At 31.9% G+C, this 12130-nt stretch overlaps 1 protein-coding gene across 1 annotated transcript; it reads right to left on the bottom strand.

The window, feature by feature from the left end:
- Window positions 1–7941: 7941 nt before the first annotated feature.
- Window positions 7942–10275, bottom strand: LOC108325706 (uncharacterized). Its single transcript, XM_017558802.2, has 5 exons — window positions 10124–10275; window positions 9850–9942; window positions 8854–9016; window positions 8552–8641; window positions 7942–8375 (listed from the first exon to the last, which is right to left on the bottom strand). The coding sequence occupies exons 1-5, from the start codon at window positions 10214–10216 to the stop codon at window positions 8218–8220; spliced, it is 597 nt and encodes a 198-aa protein (XP_017414291.1). The 5' UTR covers window positions 10217–10275; the 3' UTR covers window positions 7942–8217.
- Window positions 10276–12130: the final 1855 nt, after the last annotated feature.

Here is a 12130-nt window from a genome sequence, read left to right as displayed (position 1 = left end):
AGGGATTAAAACTTTTAAGCATATTATATGAATGTTTGAATGAAATTGAGACAATTTTTACAATGTATTTACATTATTTGACTTATGAAATCCAATCCTAATGAATTTTAATTCAATCAATTTACCAATTGTAGAAATTTTGATGTTTGCAACGTGTTTTAATTCAATATGATGTCAACAATGTTTTATATCCAAGTTGTAATTGTTGATTTAGCATAATTAGACAAACAAACACAAATTCTTTGGAAAACGATACTTGAAACTTTTATTTACTACTTGTAACAAATTGGTACACTTACCAAAAAGTTAACAAGCTTTTTATGTCGTTGTCGAGGATTTGTTTGTTTGTTTAGTCCAAATTGTGTTGTTTACCAATTTTGGCTTTTTCATTCAATTGTATATCCAGTTTGTTTTAGTTTTAGGTAGATTTAGATTATATATTGATCTTGTCTTTCCTGTTAGTCTAGTTTTTCTTGTTCTACATGAGAAGTAGAACAAAAGTTGAAAATTTGTTATTGATAGAATAAAATTACTCGTAGGAATAACAATAGGAGGCGTAGGCAGAAAAGGAAAGTTAGGGAAGTTAGGAAAACAAGTTCCATTTCTGATCAAACTCTTTTCTCCTTATTTGAACTAAAGGAGGCATACATGGTTGGAAATCAAGATGATGGTCATGGTCAGGGTCGTCAAACTCTAGAAGACTACGCTTCAATTTCAATCCCGAATTTAATAACATAGCTCAGGTAGTTATGAATGCGACTAATATGGAAATGAAGTTAACCCTGATTTATCCTGTCCAAAGCAATTAATTTCATTGATTGTCACGTGAAAATCCTTACACTCATTTGACTACTTTTCTAGAGATCTGTAACACTTTTAAAATTCATCAAGAGTCAGATAAGGCAATAAGACTTAGTCTTTTTTCTTTCTCTTTGGCTGGCAATGCCAAACTTTGGTTAAATTTATTCCCCGAAGGGAGTTTAACCGTTTGGGAGGACGTTGTTGCCAAGTTCTTGCACAAGTATTTTCACTAGTCAAAGATCAATAAAGGAAAACAAGAAATCTCATTTTTTTCAACAAGATGTCGATGATTCATTGAGTCAAACGATGGATAGATTTAAAGGATCGTTAAGAAAGACTCTCACTCATGGTTTTGATGCTCCTACACAACAACTTAATCTCTTCTTAGGAGGATTTAAATATCACACTTAGTTGATGCTAGATATCTCAAGTGGAGGTAATATTAGATGGAGGACACTTGATGAGGCCCATGAATTGATTGAAAATATGACATCTAGTGACAATAAAGTGCAAAATGAGAGAACTCAACCTCAAAAGAAAGGTATGCTTGAGCTTCAATCCCAAGATGCTTTGTTGGCTCGAAATAAAATCATGACTCAACAACTTGAAACTCTCATGAAGAAACTTTTTCAATGACCTAAAGAGATTTTGAATGTCTTAGGCTCAACATCAATAATTTGTGCTAGGTTGTGAGTTGTGTGGTGGTGATTATACAAATAGGAAATGTGTTATGTTAAGACAAGATCGTCTATAAGACTAAAGTGTCTAAACGCTTTCATATGTTTTAAGGTTTAACAAATAACATTAAACGAAATGAACATATGATAGTGTTATCACTGAAATATCATAATAGTTGAAATATAAGTGATAAATAAAAATACTCTGAAAACCAAGTAACTTAGGAAAAGTCTTAGAAAAACACCTAGACATAAACTGGACGCACCACTAAATGATTCCCAAGTTAAAGCATTAAATGAAAGTCTTCCTAAACTCAAATGTTATATTGTACCAGACGGTAATTAGTTAGCTCTCAATATAGTTAAATAGGTAAAAAGTGTTAAGACAATGTTTTTGGAAAGCACCTTGAAAGTCTTAATTAACATTATTCTAAGAACTTAAGATAGAAGACAACTTGCTAAATGCACTTACTTAATAAAGAAAAATCTTAAAGCATTTACATAGGCTAGACGATATCATGTATGTAGTAAAAACATGCCATTGATGAAGGTAAACTAATGTCAACAAATTTTCTAGCCTTCATTTTACTACTTTGACCAGTGTAGCCTATCCCTTGCTTGTTTAACACACTTCTTTGTGATCTAAGGAAAGCATCAAGGTTTGAGCTACCTAGTGTAAACTTAGACAAAGTCTTCATAAGATATTTAATTATTTTCAACTGTCTTGGATAGTTTTCACACTTTTGAGTACTCACTTTGTTTTCTTCTACATATTGCCTAGGTGCATTTTTCCAGTTCAATTTTTAGACTTTTATTCTCCTTGTCTAGGTTTTCTAATCTACCCTCTAGACACTTACTTTCACTTTTGAGCCTATTATTTGAATATTGCAATTTTCTAGCCTTTTCATTCAATTCTTGAAATGCATCAAGTAGTTGATAATACTTATATTCTAAGCACTCATTTTCACAACTACGTACACTGCTTTTTGAAGATATTGAGCCAGCCATCAAGCACATATTTGTTTCCTCTTCAAGGCCTTTATCAGATTCACTTAAGGTGCTTGAAGCATTATATTTCCAAGCTATATGGGCCTTTTTCTTTTTCTGGTTTTTGTTGTCAAAATTGTTCTTCTCTTCCAACTTTTGCTTCACTTTAATCATTGGACATTTTGGCTTAATGTGTCCAACCTTGCCACATTCAAAGAAAGTAGGTGCAGTAGCAGATTTTTCTCTCCTACTTGATCTGCTTTTTCCTGTAAAATCAGTGTTAGCCTTTTTTTTTCAATTTTAGAAATTTTGGAAACTTTTTACCATAAAGGTCATTGCTTCACTATCAGAATTTTCAGCATCTAGATCATCTTTAGAACCATGTTTTCTTGAGCTGGTTTTGCTTGTTGTTCTTGCAGCAGTTTTAAGAGTAATGGTATGCCTTTTCTCTCTTTCTTCTCTTTCAGTCTTCCTAATTCACGTTCATGTTCCCTTAGTTTTTCAAACAATGTAGTCATATTCATAGTAGTAAGATCTCTTGATTTTGATATGGTTGTAACCTTAGGATGCCAATTTTTGTTTAGACTCTTTAAAATATTGATATTTTCATCTCTTCTTTATCAAAGGTCTTTCCAAGAGCAAGAAGATGATTTACTATGAGTGAACCTTTTTTGCATATCATAGATATTCTCACCATTCTTCATGCTAAACATTTCATACTCTTGAATCAAGGAATTCTTCCTAGCCCTTTTCACTTCATCAGTTCCTTCATGTGTGATTTCAAGAACATCCCACATTTCTTTGGTTTTTTCACACAAAGAAATTCTATAGAATTCATCAATTATTAGTGCAGAGAAAATAATGTTTTTGGCCCTTACATCATAATGAGCTCTCTTATTTTCTTTAGTAGTTCATTCAGAGAAGTCTTTGGGTTTGGTCTTCCCATTCTCAATCTTGGTTGGTTCATAGGGATCATTTATCACAACATCCCACATACCTTTGTCAACTAATTCCAAAAAAATATCCCCATTCTAATTTTTCAAAAAGGATAGTTTTCACCAGCAAATAAAGGTGATCTATTTGTGGATGCACTTTCTTCCAAGGTTTGAGATATTTTGGCGATTTGGATATGTTTAATCGATTAAATTTTGATAACCCAAGCTTTGGTGCCAATTGTTAGAAAACTAGCCCTTATATATCAAGCCAAGAGAGGGAGTGAAATGGATTTTGAAAGCTTTTTCAAATCTTTGAAGATCTTTAAATCTTGAAATCAATTATAAAAAATGTTTTAATCAACCAAGTAAAGAAAGATGAAAGAAAGATCAAAACACAAAGATTTATACTGGTTCAGCTCTTCTCAAGCCTACATCCAGTCTTCCCTCAACAACCATAGTTAGGGGGCAATCCACTAATCAAGATTTGAGTACAGAAATACAATGATGCTCTTAATTGCTATCCTCACACCACTCAAATCCGAAAACAATAACACTAAAGAGGATACATTCACTCTCAATCAATACAATAGATGATTCACTCTATCTCTAACAATACAAAGAGGAAACATTCACTCTCAAACCTGGCCTACCCAGCACAGGTGCTAAATCAAATACAAGGTTTAAAAACCTGATGAAATCACACTCCTATAGTGCAGAAAAATTAGAACATATGAAGTTCAATGTATCTTGAATGAATTCTTGATTTCTTGATCATCAATGAAGCTTCAAATCCTCTAAGAATACTTCTTGAGAAAACATGTACTCAAAACTCCGAGAAAATGTTAGTATATGCCAATGAAAACGTTTTTAAAGAATCAGGTCTCAAGTATGGTTTATATAGAAAAACCAAATCATGTCGCAGTTTAATCAATTATGTTAATAGCGTAATCTATTATGCTTTGTTTTCTGTTTTAATCGATTATGATACTTATATAATCAATTATTTTGACATTTATGCTTATAATTGTTTCTTTCAACTGTTAATGGTATAATGGATTAGACCTTTCTTTCTGTTTTAATCGATTATGTAACTTATATAATCGATTATTTTGACACTAAACCTTGTTTCACTTCCATTTTCCTTTCCTAACAGATTATGTTATCTGTATAACAGTTTATATTTTTCTTTCTATTTTAATCGATTATGTAATTAATGTAATCGATTATAACATAATATTTTACCTTGTTTTGCATTCTAAGTGTTCTGGTTTAATCTAATAGATTATATTACTAATGTAATCGGTTAATACTACGAGAAAACTAGATTCTTAATCTGTTTAGGCTTGTTTATCAAGATTGATACATCTAGCACAAACATGTTAATGATTTAAACAAACATGTTAATGATTTAAACAGTTGTTATGCCATTTTGTTATGCTATGATGATTAAAACCTTTTCTAGTCATTATTAACCATTTATCATCAAAAACCAATATATGTGGAGTCTAATACTCCCCTATCAACACTTATGATATGAATGTTTGAATGGAATGGAGATAATTTGTGTAGTGTATTTGCATCATTTGATTCATGAAATCTAATCCTAATGAAGTTTTAATTCAATCACTTTACCAATTTTAGGAGTTTTTTTTTGTAACCTTTTTTAATTCACTATAATGTTAACAATGTTTTGTATCCAAACTGTAATTGGTGATTTAGCATAATTAGATAAACAAACATAAATCCTTTGGAAAAAGATACTTGAAACTTTCATTTACTACTTGTAATAAATTGGTACACTTGTCAAAAAGTTAATAGTGACAACACTAATAGTAGTCTAATGTTTTGTGCAAAATAAAGATTCAATTTTTTTTCTAAAATATCAATGTGTACCTGTTATAAACATCCATATACCACTGTGTTTTGAATTTCATTCTGGAGAACCATTCTCATCTGCACATATAGAACACATACAACCTTAGTACATTTAAAATGGGATTCAAAAAACAAAAACTTTAACTTTCTCGTACCTGTTATGAACATCCATATACCACTATGTCTTGTGTATAGCTAGGTCGTGAGATTGCTTTAAAGAATAATTTAACTTTCTCGTAAAGTTTCTTTCTATTTATATATATTTTGGTTGTATTTCTAACATATCAACTCAATTAATTGAATTGATAATGACTATTTTATATTTGATGTGATAAAAGGTAATTTTTTTAAGTTCATTTTTGTTGATTTTTCGGTGTTGGTTATGTTGTTGGACCTTCAAAATATACTAATAATATACTAAAAAGTTTTTAACATATTTGAAAACATTAAAATGAATGTATTTTAAAAACACAAAAAATATCACTAAAAACCAAACAAAGAATATAAATTCATATTTTTTTAATATAGGACATGGTAAAAGTATATATCTTAAATGAGAATGAAATTTATTATATATATTTAGTGTTTCTTTGGATTGAGATAAAAAAAAAGTTGTGGGATCCACATACCTTATAATTATGTTTGTTATGTTTTTCATTGAATTTAGCTTTACTTTCAAAACTTTTATCACATAAATTTATTCCTTCTCACTATCTTTACCAGCCAAAACATGGAAGCATTACCTTATAGTTATGCGCTTGTGAAAAATAACTTCATTCTTTAGTACTCGTGAGAAGTACTTATATTTTATCTTCGAGCCTTTGTTCTGGTTAATTCATTCTGTTTTTCACTTATTCTTTATCACATTGACGTGTGTACTTGACATATATATATGAACACACAAGATACTAACATAATAAATTGTGTGGAGTGATAATTGATAGTCGACCATACATATAATCAATTAAGTTTATAGACATAATGTGTGCTTGAACAAAATTAATTATGTGCTTTACCACATTTACGTTACCAATTATGTATATGAATATCACCAATTATACATTTTTTTTATCAGAAGAAAAATTATAAATTTGAATGTACTTAGAATACATCAATTCATTTACAAGCAAAATATAATGTACACTTAAAAAGAACCGCATAATATAAAAGATAAATATGGTGTCCAAAATATCCAACAAATATCATTCTATCTAAAATAATCCAACAAAAAACTATATTAAGCAACACCAAAATTATAAAGTAAGCAAATGAAGAAACTACCTGAATTACTGTGGCTTTATATAGAAATATCTACTTCATACAAACTAATAATTTCTTGGAATTGAGTAGAGACAAATCTGGGAAGAGATTGAGACGTTGTTTTAGTTACTTTTGCTGTTCTTTATTAGTTGAACTTATCTTCTATTTGTTTTTTTCTTTTTGTTTGATTTTTACCAAGATCATACAAGGTGCACATCAAAATTAAAAGACCAACAACAATAAATATTGTTTATTACTATACCCTAGTGACTGATCGGGAAAGGAAAGGTTCGTCGCCAAAACAATCAACCGACCGACTCTCAGACAAGCGCAAACCAGGTAAGGTAGATATCATTAATGGTCAATTAATACGTTTAATGATCATATCAAGGATGAATATACCATATTTATAAGTGATTGAGAGGTTATATTACCTAAAAATATATGGTATTAATGAATAATGAGTGGACTAAATAATTATGAAGCCTATAAATAGGAGATTAATGTCCAGATAAGGGGATCTTTTTCCAATTTGACACAAAAGCACACTTAAGCAATATTTCTTACTTGAGGGTCAGGGTATTTTCTACATATCAACCACCAATCGGGAGAAGGACTTGCTGATTAGGCGATTAGATTTGTAAATTGAAGGTAAGATCATTGAGCAGGAGAGGCTAGAAGAGGAGATGATCAACCTCGAACCCCTTCAACCAAAACATTATATATTACATGTATAGAAAGTAAACCAAACTATTTCAAAAGAATTTAGGATACATCTACAGCATCTTTAACCATGTAACTGTGTTTCAAACTTTAAGAAGTGAGCAGAACCATAAAAATATACATGGAATGTCAGGAAAACAAAACATAGTAGAGAGACCTCTCAAAAAGATATAGGTCTATATTGCTTCTACCTAAGCCTTCGACAAACAAAAGTCAATCCAACCTTTCACTTTTGTATATTTATAGGCAAATTCATTAAATTTGTTTTTCTAATTTATTTCTAATCATGTCCAAAATTTTCAGTGAATTCGTTGTTCTAAATATTTCTTCTTTATTAATTAAGACACTCCTAAACAACATATTATTTCTATATGCATCTCATTATTTTCCTACACATAATCTTCAAGATAAAGCTTATATTATTATTCATGTCATATATATAAAACTAGTGGAAGTATTATGTGATAATTATACTGAATTGTCTTAAATTATGTAGTATCCACCTTTCCCTGCGTCGATTCAGTGACTTTGCTCTTACTACCCTCAATCCTTGATTTGATTCTAATTTACTCTTTAAAGTTCAACGTCAGATACCCTTAAAAAAGGGTGAAAAAGGAAACAAAATACTTCTGAAATCAATATAAACATTTTAATACTATTCACGTCCATTAATCCATTAAATATAATGCTAAGACTTAAACTTATATTAATACTGAAGAATGAAATTACAAACATCACCCTGTGAGACTTGGGATGCTATTATTTAAAATCAACACATGATCGATCAACAAATCTAACAGTGCAACCAGCAACAAAAATTAAAGTTTTAAACCATTCCACGTTCTGCATAATGCATGATTTTCATGCATTTTGTTATTATTTTATATGTACAATCTTTTGCTAGCTCCCATTTGTTTGCTTCTCAAATTCAACTGTTCTTTTTGCAAATGAAAAGTCAGCTAATAAGTCCATTCCTTTGGGAGAAATATCTCTGGAGAAGAACTTCGTTTCTGAGAAATGAAACTACATTGGTTGGAGGTATCTTTCTGGTCACTTCTCTTTTCTAGTGAGTTCTTGTTGCATGCCTCTCTGCATATTAAAGGGTTATATCTCTGAACTGCAACCAGACGAAAGGCCAGGGTTAATTAACTTTTCTCTCAACAATATAACGTCTGAACAAAAAAGTATAAGTGTAGTTCCTGTACAATATATATTTAATACTTGTAATTGAATAAAAATATTGAATGAATGTATGAAAATTAAATCAATGAATTAAAAAGTTGGATTCAAGACCTTGCGGTGGTGAAACCTGCACACCTAATGCATGCACATTAAGATTTAGAGCTTGAACAACTCGTGCTGGAAGAATGACTGGAGCACAAGCTGTAAAACAATTAGGAGTATGAATAAATCTAAATTAGGCAAGTGGAAACATTCATACACTAACATTCATAGTCCAATTCTGTAACATTGACTTTGACCATGTTGTTTCATGTTAAAATTCTAGACATATGCATACATATGCTGTCAAAACATATTTTGTTGGAATATTCATACTACTTGATAATACTGCAAGGAAATCCAAGTTCTCAAACCTGGCCTGTGGCTTGGTTCGAAGTTTGTGCCTGCTCTTTGTGGTAAGAATACGCCAGTGCCACAGGATCTTTGCGTGGATCCCAAGAAAATAACTCGCATTCCTGGTCCACCATTGGCAATTTTTGACCTAGTATACAGAGATCTTGAAGTAGATTTTGTATACTAGAGAGGACATTTCAGTAAGAAAACAGAGGAAAGAAACTATTAGGTGTACAAAAATAAAATTGTAAATACACAGTACTGAAGTACATTGAAGGAATGTTGTAGATACACAGTAGTGAAGTACATCCAATGAAAGTGTAGGACCAAATTATTCATATATGAATAGATACCAAATCTTATTTCTCTTTAATGTTTCACCCTATCTGTTTTTGGTGTTGCAATTCTAAAATCAGCTTAAAGTAGTTTTTCTTGCTGATTTTTTAGTCACAGTCACACACCTTCCCAATTCAATACACGTGCATTTTGACATGACATGTACTAATTTAATGTTTTTGTTTCATATATGCTCCAGAACTTTTCTGGTAAGCCACTAATTAAAGTTACTGCTTGTGTAGGTTTGCCTAACCTTTATGTTCATCCTTTCGGTTTCAACTTTTGTTAAAGAAATCCAAGTAATTTTGAGAAAGAAATTAAAATGCAAAAGGAGTCTATAATGCTAACTGCCAAATCTTTATATCATATATAGTGGGTCAAATTCCCTGAATATAAGGGTATTGTTTGATTAATCAGATGTCACTTGTGGGACAAGTGGAACACATGTACCTATTACACTTCTTTTAAAGTACCATGCTACAATTTAATCAATCTTTAGACCTACATTCTAATGTGCCTAATCATATCCTTCGTTCAATTCATATCTATACCTGCATTTTCCTACCAATTTTCACACACAGACAAAACAAAGAGGTATCGTGTGTTACCGACTCTGTCTCGTGGACCCCAGCAACCATAAACAGATGGATTCAATGGATGCAATTAAGTAAAGCATTTACCGGCCATTTTGGTTCTCCAGGTGATTTCTGAGGACCAAGTTGACGCATTTGCTGATGGTTTTGGACCTTCTGGTATGGGTTCCTCGTACATTCCTGAAGATAAATTGAAGCACATTAACTTACTTCGCAATTACTAGAATTACATTATAAACTATAAATCAAATCAAAAAGTAGAAAGCAAGACACTTGAGCAAATGTCAACTTCAGTCGTTGAATTCGTACACTAGAGGAAGAAAAGAAGAAAAATGATGAAGAACAGAAAAAAAGATATAACCTTGGTGCCGCATGCCTCGTCCAGAACATGAGAGGGTAACCAGAGCATTCCTTCTTCAAAACCCACTTCACCATCATCATGCATAGCAGTCATGGACAGAGAGAAAGAGAAAAAACCTTTGTTATAGCAGTTTATTTTCTAATACAGTTCAGTTTTGCTGCCTTATTCTGAAACTGTTGAGACATGACAGGCTTTTAAAGCTTCAACTTCTGTCTTACAATGCAACAAACTACATGACCTACGTGGCGTTAGTGGGTGAGTATCTGCAGTTTTCTACGTACACACACTCACTACGCTCCTCAAACCACGCGTGCTTTCTGCATGCAGTTGTCTGCAACCACCCAACTTTAAAAACGACAAGTCGTTTAGTTGCTTAGTTGCGCGTGTGTTCACGTGCTGTCGGCATTGAGAATAAGAAGGGAGATTAGGGTCATTTTATGAGAACATTGGAACTCAACGTTGGTGTCTTTGGCTATACGTGGATGTGGGTTGGGTTGGGTAAACCTCTCCATGTATATCTAGTTGTTGCAGTTACTCCTTCTCTTTTCAAATGTGTTTTTGGTCACACTATCTTCTTAGTTTGTTATTTTGGTGATCAACCTTAGAGATGCAGCTAATATTCCCAGTTTGACTTTAATAATAAAAAAAAAAGTACAAATATACAATGATGAATGGTTTGAGTAAGAAAAAGGTAGAATAAAGTATGTGTATGAGTTTTTAGTATCTATGTCAAGGTTCTCAACTAACTTTCTAAACCACTATACCAAATTCTTCCAACATTTTGAAATTATTGCCTTGAAGTGATGGTCCATTTTAAGACTTTTCTTTTATCATAAATCAATATTAAGTCATATATGAGTAAATTGTTTCTCTACTAATAGTATAAAAAATATATCACTTTAATTATTTTAATACTATAATTCTAAGTTATTTTTTTATTTTCATATGAAATAACGTAACATCCCAAAAATACAGTATAAAACTATATAATAGAATAATCACATGTTAATAATACTACAGATCAGTCTTACAAAAGATAGGACGTACGCTTATGGCCAAACGGCCTTACAGAATAACGAGAAAGTTAAAACTGTACAAATAAGCAATCTAGACCGAACGGTTTACAAAAGACCTATATCGCACGGTCATACAAAAGAAAAAGGTAAAAGATGATCGAACGGTCATCGTACAAATAAACTAACTACTGACCGAACGGTTCTACTGTTCGGTCTTAACTTCTACCTCGACCAAACTTTCTTCTTCCAGCGCTTCTTCCAGTAGCTCTTCTCCTCCTGCTCAAATCCACACGGATGATCATTGCAACAGGACAAACGACCGAACGTACAAAACGGACAAGATAGGAAAATAGGGTAAGCTTATGTAATTTAATTCATGTATCAGCATATTTCATAAAATCAATTAAACCAGATAAATCATTAACTCTTTCATGCAAAGCCAAATACTAGACTATGACTGTCCGGACTGTATGAATTATGTGTAGCTACGATGTTCGTGCACCCGGGTGATGTAGTAATTGGGATACCCTCAACAGATGCCACCCGAGGTTAGTCCTATCTGTCCAAATTAACCATAAGGACTAGGACCTCCTGTCATTCCCACACATGACTTACCCTTCTCTATGTGAGAAACGAGTAATCACGGAATATCAGGATGAACCGCCAACTTAGCTTTATCCACATTCATACTTTACCAATTTCCAATATCCATTCATGAGATATTCCTCCCCAGAATACTCTTTCATAATCAAAGTCATTTCATCCATATCATATTCCATCATCTTTCATCATTAAAACTTCAACTTAATCAATTTGAATAAAGATCCCGTAGGATACCAAATACCGAACGTTAGTTTTTAACCCAGAACGAGACTGAAAACTTGGAGTGAGACCGATATGTCTCCAACTCAAAACTAATCAAATCGAGAGAGTTACTCACTTGTTGTGAAAGGGACCGAATACAATAATACTTCTCAGAGACCAATAGAAT

This window comes from Vigna angularis, chromosome 3 (genome assembly GCF_016808095.1).
Source record: "Vigna angularis cultivar LongXiaoDou No.4 chromosome 3, ASM1680809v1, whole genome shotgun sequence".
Lineage (NCBI taxonomy): Eukaryota > Viridiplantae > Streptophyta > Magnoliopsida > Fabales > Fabaceae > Vigna > Vigna angularis.
This window is presented reverse-complemented; position numbering and strand designations above follow the sequence as displayed.